Source organism: Helicoverpa armigera, chromosome 22 (assembly GCF_030705265.1).
Source record: "Helicoverpa armigera isolate CAAS_96S chromosome 22, ASM3070526v1, whole genome shotgun sequence".
Classification (NCBI taxonomy): Eukaryota; Metazoa; Arthropoda; class Insecta; order Lepidoptera; family Noctuidae; genus Helicoverpa; species Helicoverpa armigera.
Genome location: NC_087141.1, coordinates 2,332,716 through 2,356,386, shown reverse-complemented (window position 1 = coordinate 2,356,386; position 23,671 = coordinate 2,332,716). Strand labels below are relative to the sequence as shown.

The window sequence follows — 23,671 nt, the reverse complement described above, 5'->3', positions numbered from 1 at the left end:
GGTCAATCCCCACTGAAAGAGCAGCGGCCGGCAGCGGCCGTAAATGCAAGGGATTGAGCGCGAGCGCGGCGGGCCGCGCGGCGCCGCTCTCGTACATTGTCCGTGCTCTTACGGCCGCCGCCGGCCGCTGCTCTTTCAGTGGGAATTGACCCTTATAGGTTTTGCGCACTGTTGCTTCCGGGCGTCGCGCGCGTCGGCTCGGGTCTTTGTAAAGTATTGTGCATCGAAGAATTCCCTCATCAGTGTTACGCGATTAGTAGGTATGACGCGATACCTCTGGCCAGATCTACGAATAGCGAACCAAATACGGCCAAAAACAGTGGTCTGGCAAGACCACTAAGTACTTACCTGACTTAAATAATTACCGGTAACATTTAATTCTTAACCAGGTACCTAGTTAGACTAGTTACTATGTATTCAAGTTTTGTGCTAAATAGGTACCTACCTACCTAATAAAGTATTGTAGAACTGGTTGGTTTATTAAGCAGGTAAGTAATAAAAAAGACAAGTTAATTTTTAACATTTTATTTTTATTTCCATTTTTTTCGTATGAGATTACACCTAAAACTAATAATTAATGATTAATTAAAAATATACATTCTTCATAATAAATAGATCTCACGAAATAAAGTCTGGTTTTCTTTAAATTAAAATATGTCGGTGTTTAATACGAGTTTGTATAACAGATCTTTGAGAATAAAGAATAATTATATCTCATATGCTGTTTGAATTAAAACGAAATGCACATTTGTTTTTTTGTAGAATTAGTACCTATGTATTATGTAAAAGAATAAGAACTGGGACCTCAATTTAGTACAGTTGAATAACTTTTAATTTCACTAAAAAATAATTAGTTTTGTTCAACCATACAAACTCGTATATTAATTTATAAATTGTTAGAAGGTAATAGTTAGGTACATATTTTTTCTGGAACTGATCAAAGCTTGTGCTACGGTAAAAAACAATAATACACCTATTAGTAATAAAGTGTAAAATTGTACCCAGTTGTTTAGGTTCAGTTTATTTTAGATTATGTAATATTAAAATTCGGATTTCTTTGTTTGGTGCAAATTCAGGGTAAGGATTTAAGGACAAGCAATACTATTTTGAGTTAATAATCTTAGATACTGAGATACTGACAACAAAATCAGTAGACAAAATAAGTAGGTAAAATAGGTCAAAATAAATAAGTAAAAAAAAATAGGTTTTTATAAGGTCAGAATTATCAAAATAATATTTTTATAAGATAAGGAAAAGAAGGTTGGGCCACATATTCTATTTTTTTCTCATTCCAATTTTTGGTACAGTCATTTGTTTTTGCATTTGGAATACCCATTAAAACTTCTTTCAATCTACCTTTTTAATCTACTAGTTTCTGATTTTGCTATCGGTCCTATTTATTATGGGTTTGGCTAGGGATTTTTAATAAATGGAAGCAATTTAGCTCCTTGAATTAAATGTTTTTAATAGGTACCCAAGTAGGAAGTGAATTCATTTTTGTGTCAGAATTTAAAGGCTATAATTGTATCCTCCGCTCTTCTTTTTCAGAGGCGTGTTATAGTGGTAGGTAGGTATATCTATGTATTAATTATTATATTATTTAATCTCCAAGATCTAAGTTGAGAAACTTACTCTGTACCGATATATTTATTAATCTCTCTAGTTTCTTAAATATTAAGGGATTAAAAATTATGATTTATTTATTATCAATTACTATCTTTCAGTTAAGCATAATTGATACCTATAATAATCTAATTTCAGTGATTATCTAAAATCTTTGTTGTTTATAATAATTCTCTAATTAATAGTTACATTCGAATAAACGATTTATTTATTACATTATTTACAATAATAGTAACATCTACATAAATTATTTAATTTAAAAAGATTCTACTATAAATAGTTATTTGGCACTAATATTAAAACAAACGGACTTTAAATTATATATTTTTTACAACTAGCTACCTATCTACTTAGTATCAAGAGTTCGTAAATTAATAGGATTTTTTATTAAATGTTAAATATTAATAATATAATTTAATGTTGTGCTCATTTTTGTTAGGTAGGTACACAGCAAAGGAAATGTCTTTGTTTTAATATTCGTTAACATTAAAATAAAGTGTTGCATTAATACAACGCATCAATATTATGTTATAACAGTAGATAATCTTTACGCGAAAATAAATATAATTTATTTAGTAAATAACCATTAAATGGCAGATACATATTTCTTGCTTAAGCTCAGTAACATTTCAATTCAAAATGCAAAACTCAAGATAACAATAACATCGCATTTATTGATTCATAAAACTCCAATAAATTATATATTATAACAGATACCTTATAACCGTATTTAATAATATACATATATTGGTAAAATAACGACTAGATTATTCAAAGTTTTGCCGGAAAGTTCGCCAAGAGAACTTTTTAAGCTAAAATTAAGATAATTAGAAGGAACAATAATACGTTTTTTAAAACGTTATTCAAATATAATATCAATTGTTGATTTTATTTGTGCACCATAAAACAACAAGACTAGAATATGAACAGATATTTATAACTTAACAGATATTAGACTCTATTATCTATGTGCTAAGGTCTAAAGTATCTACAATAGACTTCTAGATAGATAGAACTACGACAAGAGTAGATGAAATAGAAACAGTATAGATACTCCTTGTGTGGCACTTAATAATTTAGGGATGTTTAAGAAGTGTCCTTTCGATTATACGATTTAACGACACTGGAGTGGCATATTTTTAACGAGCTGTAATACCATTTTTGAAATGGTCCGAATTCAAAAAAATATCCCCAAAATTATCCAGCGCCAAACAGAAAAACAGTCGCACATTATTTCCCATTCATAACACATCACATATCACTTATTGTAGTACTAAGAAAATTACATAGCCAAAATCATCATCAAACAAAATAATGACGATCAGTAACTGACCGCTGACTGACAGCTGATCGAATATGTTCGGATTCACATTCTCTCGTTCGTTATTATCTTTATGACTAATCTCTCTATCATTTTGGCCTCCATTCCCCGCTTGCGCTCCTTGTCCTACATCATTATTACCTACACTATCATTTTCACGTTTATCTCCACTATTAACTTTACCCGCATTTTGATCACATTTACCCCTATCTCGATCTTTACCCTTTGGTTCATGAGTTTTTCTTACAACGTCCTGCTTTGCATTTACCTGAGAACTTTGAGCCGTATCGCGTATCACATATGTTTGATTTGGACCTCTTGGGAAGGCGTGGGACTGAGCGCGTCCGCTCGGCCAAGCGGATCAGAGTCTCTTGTGCGAGTCGGTGCTGGCGCTCTTGAGGGAGCCGAAGCGGCGCGCCTGTGAGGTGGTGGGCGCGCTGTCGCGGTCCAAGCTCGCCGCGCGCAGGATCAGCCCGCGCGACTGACGGAGGGATGATTCTGGTCGCACCTGGAAAGAGGAAAGGCGATAAGCTTTAGCTTCCACGGGGTTCTTAAGGAATTTGCATCAGAATTAAAGGATCCCATGTCCTTTTTTCAAACCCAAATCTGTTAAACTGTTATATGTGAGCGGAAATAAAAACATTGGATACCAAGGTTTTGTCAAGTCCTTCCTGAAAGGTTATCAAGGCGGTTATGTAGTATTATATGCCTCCTATATGTGGCAAAATCTAAGTTATCGGTACATACCGGTTCTCCCACAGATGCAACACGCCTTTGCCTCGGCTCCCTACCAGTTCTGCTGGTCTGCTCAGTGAAGGAGGTTTCCAAAGACCTCTGTGAAGCATCACTGATAGACTGGGAGAGAAGGTGGGTGGTCGATGACGAGTTCGAGTCTTCGATGTTCGAGTACTCGTCTGGACTGTCATCTCGCTGGGGGGTGTCTGACTCCTATAATAGTAAGGTAAAAGGATAAATCAACTATTCTGATAATGAGTAGGTTCTTACATAGTCTACTGAAGTTGAAAAAACTAACATACCTCTTCTAAATCTCGAAGGGTGGTTGGGTATAGGTGTCGCCTGGCGTCTTCTCTCTCCTTTTCTCTTTCCCTTTTTTCGAGCTCATCTGCTAACATCATGACCTCCCAATCACCTCCGCTACCAGGTAATGCTGTAATGAAATAATCACTTTTTTAGTAATTTATTTTTATAGAAAATGTGAATATTTGCTAGATCTTTTTTTGGAGGGAATTCGCACCAAAAAATCTAAGGTTTCTAAGATAGGTTGTATCAATTATATTCTAGCATTATTTCAGAAAGTTACATAGAACAAATGATTCTGCAAAGAATTTACCTCTAATTGGTGACGAGCTACCGTGACTAGAGCTGCTGGCGCGCCCTCTCCGGGAGTTGTTCTCCACAAACTCTTCAAACATAGGCGTCCGAGGTAATGACTCTGAATCGCTGCTAGATGATGTTGAAGCCCTGGAAGGTACATCATAATTATAAGTATTAATTCCCTTATCTTTGGAAACTAGAACTAAAAAAATACAATACGCTAACTATGAAGGGTCGTCAGAAGCCAGAATTTCTAACAGCCAGTCTTGCTATAGGTTTTTACAGTTAACTGGGTTGAGGCTTCAGATAGGTAGTCGCTTCTTGTAAAATGCTGGTACTCTATTACATTCCGTTAAATTGCAAGCCGACCCCAAGACAGGTAACGATGCTAACTATTAAATGTGTTGCTGTAGTTAAGTAGCCTAGCCAAGTAAGGATCCACTTACGCGTCACTCCAGCTGCAATCACTGCCCATATCAAGAACGACATCATTGCAGTTGTTGGTAGGTTTGTGAGTCGCCGTCCGATGGAAGAGCGAGCCCAAACTGAACTTGCGGTGCTGCCGCGGACGACCTTCTGGAAAACAAATGCCTGAACATTTTAATAGTAATCAAGGTATCACAAAACGATCCATTGTAACGTGTAGCCTTTGTGAACATTGTGATATTGCATGCAATTTTGATAACGAGAAAAATATAGCATTAGAGACAAACAGTAAGCATCTTTTTAGGTCAAAAGAGTATCGTGCATTTTCATCTAAAACAAATCACGTTAGAACGCCAATCAGAACAAAAGACTACACGATAGAGTTAAAAAGTGACGCAAAACTAACTCCTTTCATTTTTGCCAGTGTGATGCATCCCGGTATCCACGGAAAGGGTCTTCTTAATCTTCGACTTGGTGTTGTCGAGGTGTGAGCCGAAGAAGTGAAAGGTTCGTCGACCGGAGCGAAGACTGGACTGCTCGGGGCTCAGGAGTGAGCGGTCTTCCGACGTGGTGTGCGGAGACAACGGCCTGAAAGAGGGAGCGCTTCTGCGGTCTGTAGGTGAACTCTTTTTTGTTTCTAACAAAGTCGAAGTTAAATAATTTGGAAAAAAATAAGACCGAATTAATGTAATCAAATCACTAATAAATACCCTTGATTAAGATAAAATAAACTTATTAATGTGGGCAATTATTAAATGGAGAATATTTCTGGAGATTTAGAAACACATATTTTTTAAATCTGTTACCTTGTTAAATCTTGCATCTCCATGCTTTCTTGGTCACTCTGATCTTCCCAAGATTTCCTCTGCCTTAACTTAGCCGCTCGTTTTCTCGAATACGTCCCAGCTTTCCCATCTAGGTTCAGATCTAACCTTTTCGATTTGCTCACAGTCCACTGTTCTTTACTAGATGAAGTTTTATCAGCTTTTGAAAGAGATACGGCTAAGCTTTGCAATTCTGCGTAAGATAACTTCGACAGTTCAATTCCTTCAGTCAATTCTCTTAGATTTTCTTCCGTGAGGTCTTCAGCTGATAATGTTTCTCTTGCTTCTGCATTTTCTCTTTCTGGTGATCTGTCTTTTTCTGCTTCATCAGCACTGGCTGTTGGTGGGGATGTTGCGAACACTGTATCAAGCGAGTCGCCTCTCTGAAACGTTTATGTAAAGTTATTCATATGGTTAAATTGAAAGTTTGTTTAAATGAATATTTATTTCATGATTTTCTTACCATAAATCCTTCTTCGGCAGCCGAAGCATCTTCACTTCCTGAGCTGCCACTCTTGGAAACAGGTTGACTAGATGATGTTGTTTCTATTGACCCCATCGTTACAGTAGGCTCCTCACCAGGTTGTTGTGAAGTGGGGCTCATACCAGCCAGCCCTAGTTTTTCCAACTCTTGAATACGCTTTTGTAGTTGACTAATTATTTCGTCCCGTTTTCGAACTTCGTTTTCTAAACTATTGAACCTAAAATGAACATTTCATAATTATGTTTTTAATTCAGAGTCAGAAGTTTTGACAATAGGTACATCTACATATAAGTTGTTGAATAGTGGGATATTTTAGGAAGTATGTGTACATACCTTTCTTGAAATTTTCCTTGCACATCGTGTAGATGTCCTTGAATAACTTGCTTGATTCCTAATAGCACTTCTCCAAAATATTCCTGTTCTTCTAATGAGCCTGTCAATGAATACAAACCTTAGTCATTTATTAATTGTCTTTTTTTGCAACTGAATAAAGAAAATATTAAGTTAGAGTTAATATTTACCTCGCAATAATTTTCTTTGGTTGGCCACCGCTGATATTAACGTCAGCTTAGGTTTGTCTGAAGGCACTTTTATTTCTTCAGGTCTTAATGATTTTAAATCTAGCATGGGATCAATATTTTGCTGCAGTTCATATTCAGCTCTTATATTTAATCCATAGTCCTGAGTTACGTTTTCCTCTGCTGATCTTGCAATTTGGTTATTTGGGCATTCCGGCGCTGTTACTTCAACGTCAGGAGGCAATGGGGGAGATATTTGTGGTATCAAATCAACGCTAACTTCTGGCATCGTGAATACATCGTCATTTTGGATATCAGCTGGTGCACTTCCTGGAGGAGAGGGTAATGTGTGGCGATGGAAGGTAACACTTTTGGCAAATTTTGAATGTCTTGCCGCATATCCTTCTAATGTTGGTGCTCGAATTAACCTTTTTAATTCATTACTGCGTTCAGGACTTTCAGCGGGAGTGACGTCCTCTGACAGTTTCTTTAATATAGATTTTAGTTCCCTTCTTTCTAGTGTTTCGTTAGATTCGTGACTTCTACAAGAATCAATGGATTTCCGTTTGAATTTTCTTTTATCCATAGTGCTACCTTCTGAATGACTTCTAGTTAAAGTATCACATAGTAAATCTTCTGACGAGCTCGTACAATCTAAGCTTGAACTGCGTATTTTTACAACTTTTTCTAATTCTGCTAATTTTTGCCTTTCATTCAGAATCTTTAGCTTTTTGACAAACGGGAGCCCACCGTATTCTGGTGACAAATCATCAATTGACCTATATTTTTTTACTCTGGGCAATAACATTCCCGGTGACATATTAGTTTTAGTTTCCGCCGGCTTTGAGGCGTTAGTAACATTCTTCTTTGGAGATAAAGTTAATAAATCTACTGATTTCTCTTGGACGGGTTCCAAAGGGCCTGTTAAGCAAAGCTTAGGTTTATCTTTATCATTATCACTAGCAACTTCAACATTATTATTGTCTATTTTAACAAGCTCCGCCGTGGTAACTATAGGCACACATATATTTACAACTGCCTCTGCTATACCTTCTTCTTTTTTCTCACTATTCGAACTCACACTTTCATCTCTTTTTTCTTCTAAACTAGTTTTGCTTTGGCTTTTCGATTCCCCTAATATAGCTGCCTTTTTAAGTTTAGTCCAAGGTTTTTTACTTTTAGGTTCTTCCTTAATTTCCGTGGCAGGCGGCGGCATAGGACTAACTTCTGCTGGAGTTTTGTCTATTGATGAAGATTTTGGTTTTTCTGCGGCTGAACTATCAGTATCTTTTGGTCCACTTTGTAATAGTTTTAGTTTATCTCGAAATGTTGAGCCTACGGCTTTCGCTGGAGACTTGATTTTGCTAACAACGGAATGTGGTATTGAAATTAAGTTGCTTTCTGACTTTGGTGTGGGCTCGACGACCGCCGCTGGTTTCTCACTTATATCCTTATTGAGTGGTTGACATACTGCTGTGCCGTCACTCTGCACTTGTAATATTTTATCTCTAAAACTAACTTTGGGGCGAGACGTACCGTCACTTGACCCAGATGAATTTTTCCTAGATGTTTTAGTTGTTGGGCTTTGGAGTTTACCTGGGGAGCTAGACTCGGAACCTTTCCTAATTGGGCTAAGAGTTTTTATCGTTGGACTTAAAGGACTTTTAATTGAACTAGGGCTTATAGTATCAGAGCTGGAAGGTTGATTGCTCATAGTCGGAGTAAGCTGGTTTTTATCTCTCTCTTCCTTTGCTTTTAGTAAGAGTAACCTCTGAATAAGCGGCAGACCAGCTCCTATCACCTCTGGTTCTATATCTGGAGCTGAACTTGTTGAAGGAGTGGGTTGTGGTGTTAGCGAGAGTACCGATGATGTGGAATGCCTTTGCTTGGCTACTTTTTCTTCACGATCCTGGAAGAAGAGAAATCATTTTCATTGTAATAATAATTCCTAGTTTATCTGTTTATGTTATTGTTGCATTGTACTGTACCTGTTTTTCTTTAAGTAGTTTTAATCGCGAAAGAAGTGGTAGACCAGCTCCGATAGGCGATATGCATTTCTCACCATCTTTGCTACCAGAAGTTGTTTCGCCATTATTATCCTGAAATAAAATATCAATAAACACCAGTACTTGCTCAATATCATTTATATCTTCTGATATATGATAACTTACTTCTATGATATTTACAACACAAAAAAAAACTTACTTCTTGATTCTGTGGATGTGCAGAATCATCGCTTTCTACTCTCGGCATTCTTCTCAACATCTTTCCTTCTGTAGTGCCAGCTCTTTCAGCTCCAGCCAAAGTCTGTAGCTCTAATGATTCTCCAGACCTACGCCCTGCTCGAGATCTACTGCGAATAGCGTTCCGTATACCCTGGAAAGTGGATTCATAATATACATGACTTGAAAATACACTTAAAATCATCAGCACGCTTCGTTAGCTAAAATCTGTCATAGTTGTGATAAATGAATTGAAACCTAACAATTTTAACAGTACACGCAAACATGACATTAAATTAAACAGAAATGAAGTTCCACTGCTCTGCTATCACAGTGGTTTATTAAAACCATTCATTACACGAACATGTTTGCTTCAAAATTTTCACATTCAAATTCTAATAGCTTGAAATATCTACTCGTATAAATTGAGCTTTGGTTCATTCATTTTGCTGATGTTATTTTATTCATACGCTAACAAGTTGTTCAATGTGTGAAAATTGATATTAAATTCTATATAACATCGTACGCATGTTTTCCCTGAGGGGTACAGAATACAGCAACAGATAACGGCTTTATTACGTCGAATTTTCTTTACTAGACATAAAATTGGTGATGGGCTACCTACCTACATATTCTTATACATACATTCACTCTCAGATTGGTCTGTTTCTTTTTCATTATAAGATCCTCAGACACTTTTGCTGATTGAGAAAATAGATGAAGCACTACAACCACTTCATCAACGATGCATGATATTAAAATTCCAATATCAAATAATAGCTTCTATTTTACAAACTTTTTTGGGTTTTATAACCCAACTTACCTTAACATCACTTCGTAACTTATGCACTATCCGTTTCGACGTACTGTCGTCCCCAGACATCTTATCCGGACTGATCTCGCCTAGAAAAGACATTTCATTAATATTTGCTCCGTCAATATCGGAAATTAGATTTCTCATTAGCAAATTGTAAGGCATTATGAATAAGTATTTACATTTATTTTGCGCTCTTATTGGTTTCGGGAATATTAATGTAGGTTTGTGATTAACTCCGAATGTCTGACCTTTTTGCTGGGTAATTTTATTTCAAGCATCCTCCCACTCGTAATTAATTTTAGGGATAGCAGAAAATGGCTTCTACTTATCGGTCTCTTTATTAAAAAGTTCCTGTTTACTTCTGTATACTACAATATCTTGCCTTTCCATATTACAAGCGTGCCCTTGTAGTTTCAAGGTGAACAGTAAATAAAAAATCTAATAATTACCTACCTATTTTATTGTTCTCACCTTTGACTTTCTTCGATACTGTTTTAGCTTCTTGACGGGGCTTCCTTCCTAAAGTTTTTAATAGGTTCCTTATTTACAGACTCTACTTTATATTATACTTTTATTTGAGTTTAAGGAATAGGGAGGGGTATTTATAAGCATTAATTTCATTTCTCCTATCGAGAAATAATTAATGAGCTGCCAGAAATAGATTTTAGCACTAGAAATTAGCTTACCCTTCCTAGCTTCAAAATGTAGAATATGATTGCGATTGGCTTTACCTTTGCATTTCTTCGACATATTTTTAGCTTCTTGCAGACGCTTCCTTCCTAAAGTCTGCAAAATTTCCTGGGCCTCGGGGTAGTCCTTCATTGCTGCCAAAACATCTTCCCGAGACAGCGAGAAGAGTTCGGAGTACCCAACCGATCTTACGTCTGCTGTGCGTCTAAAATAAAAAAATGAAACAAAGTTGGGAATACGTGTCAAAAATACTTTTTTATAAATTGAAATAAAGTAGAAAGTGGTAAATTATACAGCACTTAAAAGATTGAAACGAAAGTACAATAAATAAATTTTAATTCAGAGCGAATAAATATTCAGGAATCCACAATCCCAGAATTGCAGTTAAAGATTCACGAGAATTTAAATTTTAAACTGTAGACAAACGATTAAATATTCAATTTAATATTTAAGTTATACCATTTATCGCATACTTTTCTGCATAATTACGTTAAAGGACCAATATTAAATGGCTTTTCGAAATAGGAATTCAAATCTTACTTGTTCAGTCCATCGAGGTTTAAAATCCCGATTTCTCCAAAGAAGTCCCCTGCTTTCATGGTAGTTAGCACCCGTCCTTGTTCCGATATCACTTCAAGTATACCGTCGGCTATTATGAACATTTCACGGGCGACTTCACCTGCATCAAAGTGGAAAATTATGTCACAATGAAGCTAGTCTTGCAACTAATTCTTGTGTTGCTTTGTTGTATATGTTCAGGCAAAGCATGTTATGTATCTCAATATTAAGTCTTTGTGTTATTGACTAAATCTAAGTCCTTGTTATTGACTTTTTGTAAGCTACTCTTATTTTGCTGTAAATGTCAAACAAATTCAGCCACTTAAGTTGGTTTCTCTAATTGAAACCGACAAAATCCCAAATTAGTTTTACATTGATGACATTTTAATATCTCAAACTTGTCAAACTTCCAAAGGGCACTCCCAACGCCTGAAACACCCTTTGATTTCCATGATTCGTTTCTATCAAAAGAGAAATGATTGGAATAGCTTTCCCTGAGCACGTAACACGATTTCACGACTTACCTTTTCTACAAATGGAATCACCGGGAGTGAATATGTATGCTTTCATTTTCAACACGAGGTCGTGCAGGAATTCCGGCTGGCACTCTTGGAATATTGTCACCTGTGAAAACGTAATTAATTGTTCAAAAGTTCATTTTATCGCTTTTAATGGACTATGGTTTGTTTTATTTTTTACACTTTTGGAGCTTAATGAAAGCAGAATACCTTTAAATTTACGTTTCAAAGGCAAACTGTTGTCGTTTTTAAATTTCTTCAAGTTTCCAAATAAAAGCTAGTGGCAAATAGTCGTTTAACAGTGCACTTAGTGCTAGAAATAGGTTGTTAAGTGTCCAATATGCAGTCACAATAATTACGACGGACGGAAGTGAAATAGAACTTAAACTGGGTTTAATTTAAATATTCAAGAGGTCCAACTTGACACCCTTACTTCAAAGAGACATTTACGACTAGTAAAGTTTTATGAGAAACTATTCCATAGTGAACTAGAAATTAAAGAACCGTAGAATGTTTGTTGACCTTCAGACGTCTCGTAGACAACTGAGGGATATAGGTCACCCCGGTGTTCGGTAGCTAACTACTAGTAGACTAGTCTCTGTAATTAAGTACCCTTTTTTCATGTCTCGCTGCTCTAATAAAGGAGTCCGCTTTTCAAACTCGCAACTCTTACCTACTACTTTTACACCGTAAACGGACTATTTCGAAGTCCTCTTTTATCAGTCTCATTTAATGATTTACGGTGGATTACGAAGCCTTCAAAATTTCAGACATTTTCCTTATCAGATTTGCCATGTCGTAATTTTATCATCATTCCCAAATCCCATTGAAATGCGAATCATAATGAAACCTTTTTTGCCTTTTACATACCTTCTTGAGCACGCTGAGATTGACGTGCAAAGCGAGTTCGGTCTTCAGCTTATCGGGTAACAGTCCCAGTGCGGTGTTGATGTCCCCTCCCCCCTGTATCCGACCCCTGGACCAGGAGTAATCGTACCAGCGCAGCACGCGTCGCTTCATGCCACCTGGCACCTGTTAAATATATCACCTCGTTTGTATGGCGCGGGAATTTTTTGCTCCAGTGCTCTTTGAGTTTCCTTACGTACCTATTGCTCAGGACAGTTTTATTTAGAAGCTACATTGAACATTTGGAGTGTTGCAATTTAAATTCTTGATGATTGTACATTTTGAAAAGGGTCTTAAACCACTGTAACCTAAGTCTTAGTATCAAATGAAGATAGTGAAAAAATAAATAGATAGATGTAATTTTATCTATCAGCTTTTTAGCGGCAATTTATCAAATAAATAAGGACCAATTAATCTTTCCTGTCTACTCAGCTTTCGACTCGTTTTTGTGAGTTTGGGTATGACACCCCTAAAGTATTTTTGCTCCTGACATTGTCCTCTTGGTTCCACTTACCTTATGGTGTCTCATATAAGTTTTAGCGCCATCCAGCAATCTCTCAAACTCGAGCCTGTTGGCGTTCCTATTGGTGATGACATTGCCGACTTGTCCCACTATAGTGGCGAATATGAACACGCCAATCAGATAGCTCACTATTGTGAAAACGTACCTGAAAACGACAACATATAAGGCCAAAGCTGAATAAATAAATTGCATCATTATTAAAAGAATTAATCTCTATATTTTTAAAACGTTTAAAAATAAACTGAGGTGTTGAAAAACCAAAAACAGTGTTGCTACATTCAAATAATAAGAGACAGATTACGGAAACCAAAAACTATTCAACAACCATCTACAATGAAGTTTAACAACTAAAACAACAAACAAAATATAAATAGTGCAAAGTTTTCGAACAGTTGCGATAATACAAAACACCCCAAAAGCAATAATAACGGACAAAATAAGCGATACGTTTGACAAAATGGCGGAATCAGTGAAGGCTGTTCGAAAACTTTCTAAAACTCGTTGTACGACATCGATGAGTGATTTAATAAATAAAAGTAACAAATAAAAGAAATACAGTTTATGATGGAGTAACTAGTCACATTTATAGTCGTCCGAAGTTAGTCGCTGCGAAGCGAACAGCCTCCAAATTTCTGCCGCCGCCATTTTTATTTTTATTACGCTCCACACTGGCTGTTTCCCTCCAACAAAATGTTTGAGACAGTGTTTATGTCGAATTCATGAACGGAGAAATTTATACGTTGTACCGTATAAAATACACGGTATTACAAACCATTGTGTGTTGTAGTGTGTTGCTCAAATGTCTCGCACGATTGCCGCCATATTTCTGAGACTAATATTTAAATATTTGTTTGTTCTAGTAAAGCTCTAATAAATATTACAATCCTGCTATTTTTATGTGCTTTGCAAATAATTGTGCGAAAACTTCAGCAGTCTTTTTGCACGTAGTGGCAAAGCTGTAAAATCCTTTCCGTGCAATAAAACACGTTATTGCGTATCTTTATATGTGCAATATGAGTCACTCTAACATTTTAATTCCGTCCTTATTACCACTAAATAGTGTTTATATTCGCATGCAGTAAACACTGTCCACAAAACACATGTCGTAAGAAAACATTTGAAACGTTATAATAATTTATATTATATGAGAATGGTGGTGTAATTTATATAAGGTGTTTACGTTTTACGGAAGCCTGCGATTGGTCAGATCATAACGATGTTCTAAAAGTGTTTGTTCCATAAAATTATCATAACTGCCTTGTTATGCGGGCTCTTATTGAAGGGAATTAGGTAGTCAAAGTACTTTCATATATCCTGAAACGTTTTTTTGAGGTCACTTAGCATATCAGCCTTAATAAAGTTCACGTAGGTAATATGTTACTTTGGTGTAGTTCAATGACCTTATATCTAATGAAAAAGAAACAGTCAGCATGTTTCTCTGAAAGAAATGTACGCCTCTTTTTATCCCGAAGTGTTATCCTTCGCTTTCTTCACAGATTACGAAGGGTACTGAGATATTTCGAAACACAAAATTAATTGGAAGCTTAATCTAAGTCGCGGCTCAGTCGCACTTGCAAAGGGAAATTCACTTTAGAAAGAAAATGAGACAACATTATGAAGACAGCGAACCTTATAAAATTTGGTTGAGTGGTAGTTTAAGAAAAAAAAGAGTGCCAACCTTAGGTATACCTATTTATTTCAATTGAAAATTGACGTTTGAAATAGAAAAAGAGAAAAAAATGTCTTTATTGTAATTATTCTTTTACCTACGAGGCACCCATTGGTTTAGCATCAAGTTTAAATTATGTTGTATGTATGCATGTCAAAATTCAAACAAAACATAAAACGGCTGACTATTCCAAATTCAAATTAAAACAGCTTCACACGAAAGTTTACCGAATGGTTTGAATTTGACGTTAAACCTCTATGGAAAACGAAACGCGCCAGAGACTAACAATATTTGTCATTTTTCAACCAACATTTGGGGCCAATGTTTTATACATCCAACATTAAAAATTCTACTTAGAATTTTCCTCAAAGCTTGGCCCCAATGTTTGTGGTATGTCAACCGTTAGGCTGTCGGTTCTAACGTTAGTCGAGAAAGGTATGGTTGTAATTAAAACTCGCTTTCTAACGAGACAGGGAAACACCGGGCTGGCTCGTGTTTTGTTTTTAAAGACTTCCACTTACGACTTTCTACGGAATTCTGTTTTAGACATTTAGTAAGGTTAGTGCAATTGGACGTTTTATCGATGTGGTTACTTTGCTTGATCATGGTAGTTAAAAAAAGATTGAATTTTGAGTTAAACTACTTTAATTTAAAAGTTGCACAAATGTTGACTTTAAAACCACATGATTGTGATGCTTAAAGCCATAAGCATTATTATGTCATTGATTTTAGGCACACCGGTAAAAGCGTACAAATAGATAATTAATATGTTATTATATAAAAAAAACCATAGCAGTTAAATATAAATGCAGTATTTTAACACACAAGTCAAACATCATGCCTTCAGAACGCATAATCTAGAATTTCATTGGACAAAACAATTTTCCAGTACACCGACTCGTGAAATGAACTAATTCAAACTTGTACCGAAATGTGTATCAACCGTTAGTTGTGTACTTGTGTACAAATGAACTTCTGAGTTCAACTGTACCTGTGTTTTATTATACTTTTTATCCCATTAAGCAATAAGCTGCAGTTGGAATTAACAGATGAAATATTTTATTTACTTTTGAATAACTTTTTTGACATTGATGACAAAAGTTTTCATGTTTTTAATTCACTCATTTCTAATAAGGTATTGTGAATTAAAATATGACGTAACCATTTTACCACACATAAAAATGTCAGCCACCTACTACCATTTTTAAGCTTAGAATTAAAATAACATTACTTCTATTTGAAAGCTTAACAATACAGCAAAAATATGGCTCATAAATCCCGCATTAAATGAGTGAGAAAAGTAATTCAGTGCAGATCTCAACCATTTGAAAGCTAGAAGTATCAGCTATAATATCCATTTCACCTGGCTCATTCAAACGGCACTCTCGTCTTTTAAAGAGCATTAAGAATTTAATAAATTTTCTCTTTTAAGACACCTTACACGTGGGTTCTAAATGTCATACATTCATATTGGCGAAGTATCTATACTAATATTATAAAGCTGAAGAGTTTGTTTACTTGTTTGTTTGTTTGAACGCGCTAATCTCAAGAATTACTGGACTGATTTGAAAAATTCTTTCAGTGTTGGATAGCCCATTTATCGAGGAAGGCTATAGGCTATATGCTTTTTATCCGGGTTCGTGCCGTGGTTCCTACGGGATGCGGGTGAAACTGCTGACAGAAGCTAGTCTTTTATAAACGCGTGCTATAAGCAACTGCTTATGTGTCTATTAGATGATTAGATTTTTATTTTCACTACCTATTTTCCCGCGGTTTCACATGAGTCCCGAGATAATTGCTTCCCACAGCCGAATGATGACAAAAACTATCCTATGTTCTCGCCCGGCTACCTCCCTTCAAACTGCCAGGCTAAAGGCTCCAGCAGACCGGATGCGTATGCGTAGACGTAAGCGTAGACGTGCACGTAGACGTGCACGTACCATGAGTTGTAATGTATGGAAATGTATGAGACAGGCCACACCGCTTGCTTAACGACGCGCACGTCTACGTTACGCAAGCGGTGTGGCCTGTCTCATACATTTCCATACATTACAACTCATGGTTACGCCGTAACTACGCGCGTGACTACGACGTGGTTACGCATACGCATCCGGTCTGCTCGAGCCTTAAACGGTTCAGCAATTCTCAAGTTATAAGTAGTGTAACTAACACGACTTTCTTTTATATCGGGTGTGTCGTTCACAATCACATTAAATGAAATGCGTTAATATACTGGTTAATATATGTCGATTAATACAAACAAAAAAGAAAAATACGTAAAAATAAAAAAATGATTTTTTCAAACAAAGTAAATAGAATAAAAATGTGTGAAAATTAGAACACCATATAAAAGCCAGTCATTACAAACAACTGAAATTCTCCATTGAAAACTGACATCTGTCAACTGGTCAAAACGTTTGATACTCCTAACTTTATCTCTGCTTTACACATGATGTTGTAAATTATAAAAACGAAAAATGACTCCTGCGGTTAAACCACTGAATGGATTAGGTTATTTTTTTTACAATTCGTCATAGAATATCATAAAGTATATGCGATAGGATTTAATGTGATTGTGAACGACACATCCGATATAGATTTGCACCTCCCTTTTCTATATACTCGTGCACATGGAACAAAATGTGCATTTAAGCTTCTCTGAACTAAAGCTTAGAGATAATTGAATAGAATTTCACTAAACTCACAGTCCCCCGGTGTGACAAAGAGATTTTGAAGTAAGAAAGTGGTTAAACTTTGTGATGTTTGATTTAAACTTAGAGAACTTTTTGTCAGTTTAACAGCAAAGTCAGAACTTCAACGTCATCTAAGAGGTAATACTGGAGTAAGTTTCAGAACGATTGTTATTTTTTTGAAAGATGAATGAATTAAGTGTAATAGTAATGAATTAGTTAATTTTCTATCACTAAGCTTTTATAACAGTACAAAATAAAAAAAAACCGTAGAGGTTGGAACGAGTTATGTTATCATCCATACCATTTCTTTTCCAGTTCGTTCGAAAAGGCCACTTTCATAAACCCTTCCGTAAAGCGGAACGGCAATTTCCAGTATCAAAAGATTATGAAACTAAATCGAGAAGTCGCGTAATTCCTTGACCTTAGCAATGACGTTTAACCTTTCTCAAGGGGGTGGTTTATCGCTAGATCTAAGGGTAGTTTTGGGCCATCATAAATCAGACATGGGCAGTGTTTGACCGCTGGTTATTTATCGTGAGCCTCTTCATTTTCTACGACAGATTTATTGAAGTCCACCCATATTATACCCGCCAATTTTGGGGACCGCCATTAATTTTTTTGACCTTTCCGACAAGATTTTCGGGTGCAAAGCCACCGAGTGTTGTTGAGCTAGGTTTACGTGAAGCTCTTAAGAAAATAAGCTTTATTATTTTAGTGTTCAGGAACGTTGATAATTGCTCAGTCGTTAGCAATAACCACAATATTAAATTAAAATGAGATTAACAAACTTGTGTTTTGGAAAGCAAAGTAACTTTAGAACAAATTATAAATTGTTTGCATAGTTTTAATAACATCGTTTTTCATTTGAGATAAAAACGTGGTGGAAGACGATCTAGGTTAAAGTTTTTAGTGCTAAGTAATGTCGTGGTAATTAATCACAATATCCTTAGACAGTTCAGAACAATGGAGAATTTTTCATTGTGGATATGCTCTTGAATAACTCATTAAGATAAAGGAGGAATGAACCTAACGATATGAAACATCGTAGCAATACATTGTAGCGATCCGTAGCAACTCGTAGGCCTGCGTAGCATACAACGCTACGAAACAGTTTAAGATTCGATTATTGAACTATCATTCGATTCTTTTTTAAATCGATTTGTGTAATCGTTCATATCCACCCAGCATTGTCGATTGGCTCCTCGAAACCTTGCACAGATAGACTTGTCACTCGGCTTGATATCAGACATGTGATGTAAATCGATTTGTCTGTGGAACTGAGTGGAACCCAGTGCATTAGAGAGCCAATGAAATGGGACGAGAACTCTGCAAGATTTTGTTATATTTTTCAAGTATAGTTATATCAATATTTGCACGTGCTGGTAATGTAAGAGGATTTTTCCTTTTAACTAAATGGAAGATGTGCATTGTGCGAAATGCATTCTTAGTAGATTTTGTGCAGGTTGTAAAAGCTTTTGGGTGTTATTAGATACAATATATGTGGCTTTGGTGTTAATGTAAAAAAACATAGGTACTCTTATATCAACAAAGGTATGTTTCGTATACCTACTAAATACTCTTAAAAAATCGTCAAGAAAAAACAATTCTAAAAAAATGGTATCCATAAAATATTTTCTAACATCGTTTAAAGTAACACAGGGCAAAAAGTATGGGTAAATAAAAACATGTATAGACGCTATAAATTCGAGTGCTTTCCTTATCTCATTCGGTTTAGCGTAATCCCGTTAGAAATGTTTACTCCACTGTGAAATTTGGAGAGAGGAACCTCCTTACATAAAATGTGCTGTGTTCATATTTGTCACTACATGTGAAAGAACTGTTATTTGTAAAGGTATTTAACCTCTTAGAAACAAACTGCAGTAACTTACAGCAAACTGCAGTCGGCCGTCAGTTGACCCGGCGACGGTTGGCAAAACTTTATTTTTTTTAAATAAAATCTTGATTCCAATCAAAGTTTTAGTCGTTTAGAACGACTACATACCTAGTCTTTATAATGTGCGTACTATTATTCATCTTCATAGGTACTGTTTCATGAGGCCGAAAGTTTGTTTGGCCGACTAAGAGTTTGCAATGTGCGGTAGCTCTAGAAATAATATAACGGTTTTTTGAACTCCCTTTAGTTTTCGAGGAAGAAGAAAAATAGAAAGAGTTTCTCAAAATGAGAAAGTAATACAAGGTCCTTCGAAGGCCGAAAAACAATGTATCGAATATTTTGTCACAATTTATACACGTATTACGTAAAAGCCACGTTTATTTACTTTAAGTCCTGACTGTAGGCACTTTATCAATTTATTACCGTACCGAAATAAACATGTATTCATACTCTCGCTGATCACATTAATATGTCTTTTCTGCGACATGCTCAATCATATTTTGCTATATTGACTGAAATTAAGGTGCCATTTAAAAGGCGAACCTTTTACGAGCATATTATTACTTAATATACTTATGAGACTTCCTATTTTTATATTTTGGATATCCTTTTTGACGTTAACAGTAGAAATATGAAAATAATTTTCAGAGCAGCGAGTATGTTGCGTTTTTGACGACATTTTTAAATTAAAATAAAATTCATTAAATATCAAATGTAATGTGTAAATTAGATACGTGTTAAAGACTTGTAAGACAGAAGAAATACTAGTAGGTAGTTAGTGTGTCTACAATGCTATGTCCATTTTGTGTATCTAGCAACATCGTCGCCTCAACTCGCAAAGAAAAATAGACGCAATTAGTTAACGTCATAAAGACTAAATTGTCTTGTTTATCTTATTTATTTTGCTTGGTTCGTGCAGCGTTTTCTTACGAGGTCTAGAACAATATACAATTGTATCTAACTGGATAATTCTAAGCATTTCATTAGGAGTAATGTACTTTGAATTTATGAATTCAAATGTTTTTGCCTCAATTGTTATCCTGGATTAAATTCTACCAAATCAATATCTCTATTTGTATAAAAGAAAGTCGTGTTAGTTACACTACTTATATATAACTACAAGAATGGCTGAACCATTTAAGCTGACAATTAGAGGGGAGATTGCTTACACCCGGGAGAAGGACATGTGATATTTTTTGTAGCACATAAGAAGGCCTACGACGGAACACGACGGCTTTTAGTCAGCCCCGGTAATCAGTTTTCTCGGGACGCGGGTGAAATCACAAGCGGAGGCTAGTCTAGTATAACGAATATTTGACTGCTTATCATTCAAATGTCCTTCCATATTTCCGATCCGAATAAATCGCACGTTTTGTGGAAATAGAAAAGGTTTATACAGCGGGTGCGCAATGTGGAAGTGATGTGATGAGAGTGCAGAAATACGATATATACAGGGTGCTTTTATTGGTAATGGGAGCCTGTCACTCAGCAAAGGTTTTTGTGTGAAAACAAGATGGCGGGAACGTAAACCCAAGTGGTGTTGGAGATTTTATATTAAATGTTTTCTTTTGTAACTGAAGAAAGTGAGGAATGCCCTTTGGCTTTGGTAAATAATATCTTTGAACGAATAAAAAAGGTTAGGTTAGTATTTTGTTTTAGTTATGGAAATTCTGTTCGTATTGTTCAGTGTTCTTATCATCATCATCCTCCGAGCCTTTTTCCCAATCATGTTGGGGTCGGCTTCCAGTCTAACCGGATTCAGCTGAGTACCAGAGCTTTACAAGAAGCGACTGCCTATCTGACCTCCTCAACCCAGTTACCCGGGCAACCCGATACCCCTTGGTTAGACTGGCGTCAGACTTACTGGCTTCTGACTACCCGTAACGACTGCCAAGGATGTTCAATGACAGCCGGGACCTACAGTTTAACGTGCCATCCGAAACACAGTCAACGGTGTCTAAGATATGCTTAGAAAGTACATACAAACTTAGAAAAGTTGCATTGGTACTTGCCTGATCTGGGATCGAACCCGCGCCCTCATACTTGAGAGGTTGGTCCTTTACCCACTAGGCCACCTTCAGTGTTCTTATATTAAACTTTTAAATCTTATTACTGTACGAGATGCTAACTTCTAAAAATGTCTTGTTTGTCAGATAATTTGATGGCACTAAGTGAGTAACGTTACATACTTTACGAGGCAAGACACAAATTGTGTTTATCAAAGTTTTGACAATGTGATGAGCTTTCAAAGAAGCAAAAGTTTTGAGGAAACCCTAATTTTTACTACTTAACGGAGATGACTACTTTACAGAGATATTTGTTTAAAACTTTTGATTATCAAAGGCTTAGGAGGACGTTAAATTTAAAATTTTGCGAAAAAATAGGCCTACCGTACAATGTACATAAAGTACACAAAACGACATGAAAGGTAGAATATCTAATAACTTGGTTTTAAGGATAATCCCCTGTAGATGAGTGACAGTGTTTGTCATTTCATGCAATTTCCGAAGTTAGCCAATATTTTGAACTTTGCGTATCATGCCAGGAATTTTAGCCCAGCTTTAACTTTGCTGATTTAAGAACACCATAACATCAAAATCATGGGGTAAAAGCGTTTTCTTTCTTCTGTCGTTTTCACGTGTTTTACTCTTTTTAAAATACTTAAATCAATCTCAATCGATCGATGACGATTTAAAATTATTTATGTCGTCGACAAAATGTCCACAGAAAAAAGTTTTAGGACAGCTAATTCGATTTGACTGTTGATATTTGTGTCTTTCTTCTTAAAACGCGAATCTTAAGTGAGTAAACAATACATTTTATTCCCGCGGCCTTGACTTAATTAAGGCAACTTCAGAAATTCAGACAATTGTTTTCCATAAATTAAACTCTCAAATAAATATACAAATGTTATTTATTGTGTGATTTATTCGTGTTTCTCGGTGAATCTCTGACGAGATGTAAGTTGGAGTACGTAAATGTAAGTTGTACAAGGATATAGAGGAAGTAAACTCCCCTCTGGCTTTACATGCGAGTGATGGAGCACGGTAAACTCGTCGGCTTTAGAGTACACGTAGACGCTAGCCAGGCGGACTTTGTATGGATCCTACCGCAGAACGTTGTAGGATTATCTAAAATCTTACAACACTCGAGTATTCTGAACGTGTGTTCTGTATCTAACTTTTAAAATTCTCAAATGGAATAATTCATCTATTTAAAATTTGAACAATGTTTATTTAAAATTCGATCGATGTTGATTTAAAATCGAACTATGTTTATTTAAAATTGGAACAATCCTTATTTAAAATTTGAACAATCTTTATTTAAAATTCGAACAATCTTTATTAAAAATTCGAATTGTTTAAATATGTGGAAAAATAGAACCGTTTATTTGACAATGATCTGACCAATCGCTTGCGCAATGAGACATACCCTTTATTGGACCTGAACTGCAGCAGGCGGGATTTGAGCCCGCGGCGCGGCAGAAATTTGGGGCCTCCTTGCGTGCTACCACACATACAACCTCTGTTAATTCTGTTAGTTTCAGTTAGATACTGTTACTACCGACGATACACGATACAACGAGGCTTATTGAAACAAGTGACTGCGAAAATGTGATACAAGCTTAGAATACCTATATTAATTTTAAGGCCGATTTTGCAATCGTCAAATAACTTTTACCTCAGCAGTAAATATGGCGGTTTTACATATTTTCTAGATAAAATCTGTCTAAACTTCAAACATATTCTTCAGATAAAAGTTATCTGGCGATTGAAAAATAAGCTTTTAGACAAGTTATGTTAAGGATTCAATAGTTTCCATCCCCATTTTAGCTGTACAACACTCCATGTAAATCCATTGGCTCGACAGTCGCTTGTTTCAAAGCCTAACCCTACAATGCTACCCGCTCTTTACCGCGGGAAAGATTGGACGAGAAAACCCCTCGGAAAGCAATCTCGAGTAATTGTATTTTTACAAGAGCTGTGCTCGGAACAAAACAGTTACTTTTCTGAGGTAAAGTGCGTACGTGAAGAGGGTTAATCACAGCAGTATCGCCTTTCTTAATTGAATTACAGATTGTAATACCCGGCTTAAGTATTTGTTAGTCGTACTTTTATTATTTCATTAGTTGCAAGACTTTTTCTCTAAGAAACGCATTACGTACCATGTATCTCTCTTAAATTCCTCAATATGTTTCTTATACCTTTTCTAGTTTTGGTAAAAAAGAATTGACAGTAGATAAATGCCTACGTAACCTTAATACAGTTAAACGTATTTGATGAAAAAAGTTTTGGTCCGAGTTTCCAGGAAACTCGTTTTTAGTTAGATAAGAAACACAAAGAAATAGATTCTATGAAGTTTTCAGCCGAAGGTTTTAGTCGAGTAGTTTTCAGGCTTTAAGAAAAACTGTTGGAAAAACATTATAAATGGTGAAAAGTGATGTATGGGAGTCAAAGTTTTACGAACAAAAACAACCTTTTTTCATAATCAGCTTCTTAGTGATTAATTTTTGATCGATATTCGACGTTATTCGAGCCTAGTTCTAATTTCTATTTGCACTTTCACTCAAATTGGACTGTGTCCTAATGTGATAGAATATTTTATTCGATTCTCTGGCTGAGAGCACGATCAAGTAACTAGTTGTTTGAG

The 23,671-nt window shown here is 35.9% G+C and overlaps 1 protein-coding gene across 15 annotated transcripts in view; it reads right to left on the bottom strand.

Moving 5' to 3' along the window:
• Positions 1 to 2,373: 2,373 nt before the first annotated feature.
• The window catches only part of Cngl (Cyclic nucleotide-gated ion channel-like), a 299,859-nt gene continuing 278,561 nt past the window's right edge, over positions 2,374 to 23,671 (bottom strand). For 5 of the 15 annotated variants that reach the window (XM_064040529.1, XM_064040521.1, XM_064040530.1 and 2 more), the window contains 20 exons: positions 22,454 to 22,528; positions 12,757 to 12,910; positions 12,207 to 12,368; positions 11,343 to 11,442; positions 10,801 to 10,939; positions 10,302 to 10,465; positions 10,042 to 10,089; positions 9,577 to 9,656; positions 8,737 to 8,907; positions 8,520 to 8,630; positions 6,535 to 8,440; positions 6,347 to 6,464; positions 5,993 to 6,230; positions 5,512 to 5,912; positions 5,112 to 5,308; positions 4,726 to 4,870; positions 4,296 to 4,426; positions 3,982 to 4,112; positions 3,692 to 3,892; positions 2,374 to 3,452 (listed from right to left, as the gene is read on the bottom strand). In XM_064040529.1, the coding sequence (XP_063896599.1) occupies positions 3,306 to 3,452; positions 3,692 to 3,892; positions 3,982 to 4,112; positions 4,296 to 4,426; positions 4,726 to 4,870; positions 5,112 to 5,308; positions 5,512 to 5,912; positions 5,993 to 6,230; positions 6,347 to 6,464; positions 6,535 to 8,440; positions 8,520 to 8,630; positions 8,737 to 8,907; positions 9,577 to 9,656; positions 10,042 to 10,089; positions 10,302 to 10,465; positions 10,801 to 10,939; positions 11,343 to 11,442; positions 12,207 to 12,368; positions 12,757 to 12,910; positions 22,454 to 22,528 (4,819 nt within the window). In that variant the 3' untranslated portion in view covers positions 2,374 to 3,305. The remainder of the gene's footprint in view (positions 3,453 to 3,691; positions 3,893 to 3,981; positions 4,113 to 4,295; positions 4,427 to 4,725; positions 4,871 to 5,111; positions 5,309 to 5,511; positions 5,913 to 5,992; positions 6,231 to 6,346; positions 6,465 to 6,534; positions 8,441 to 8,519; positions 8,631 to 8,736; positions 8,908 to 9,576; positions 9,657 to 10,041; positions 10,090 to 10,301; positions 10,466 to 10,800; positions 10,940 to 11,342; positions 11,443 to 12,206; positions 12,369 to 12,756; positions 12,911 to 22,453; positions 22,529 to 23,671) is intronic. The other 10 variants (XM_064040528.1, XM_064040533.1, XM_064040524.1 and 7 more) reach the window with 9 other exon arrangements.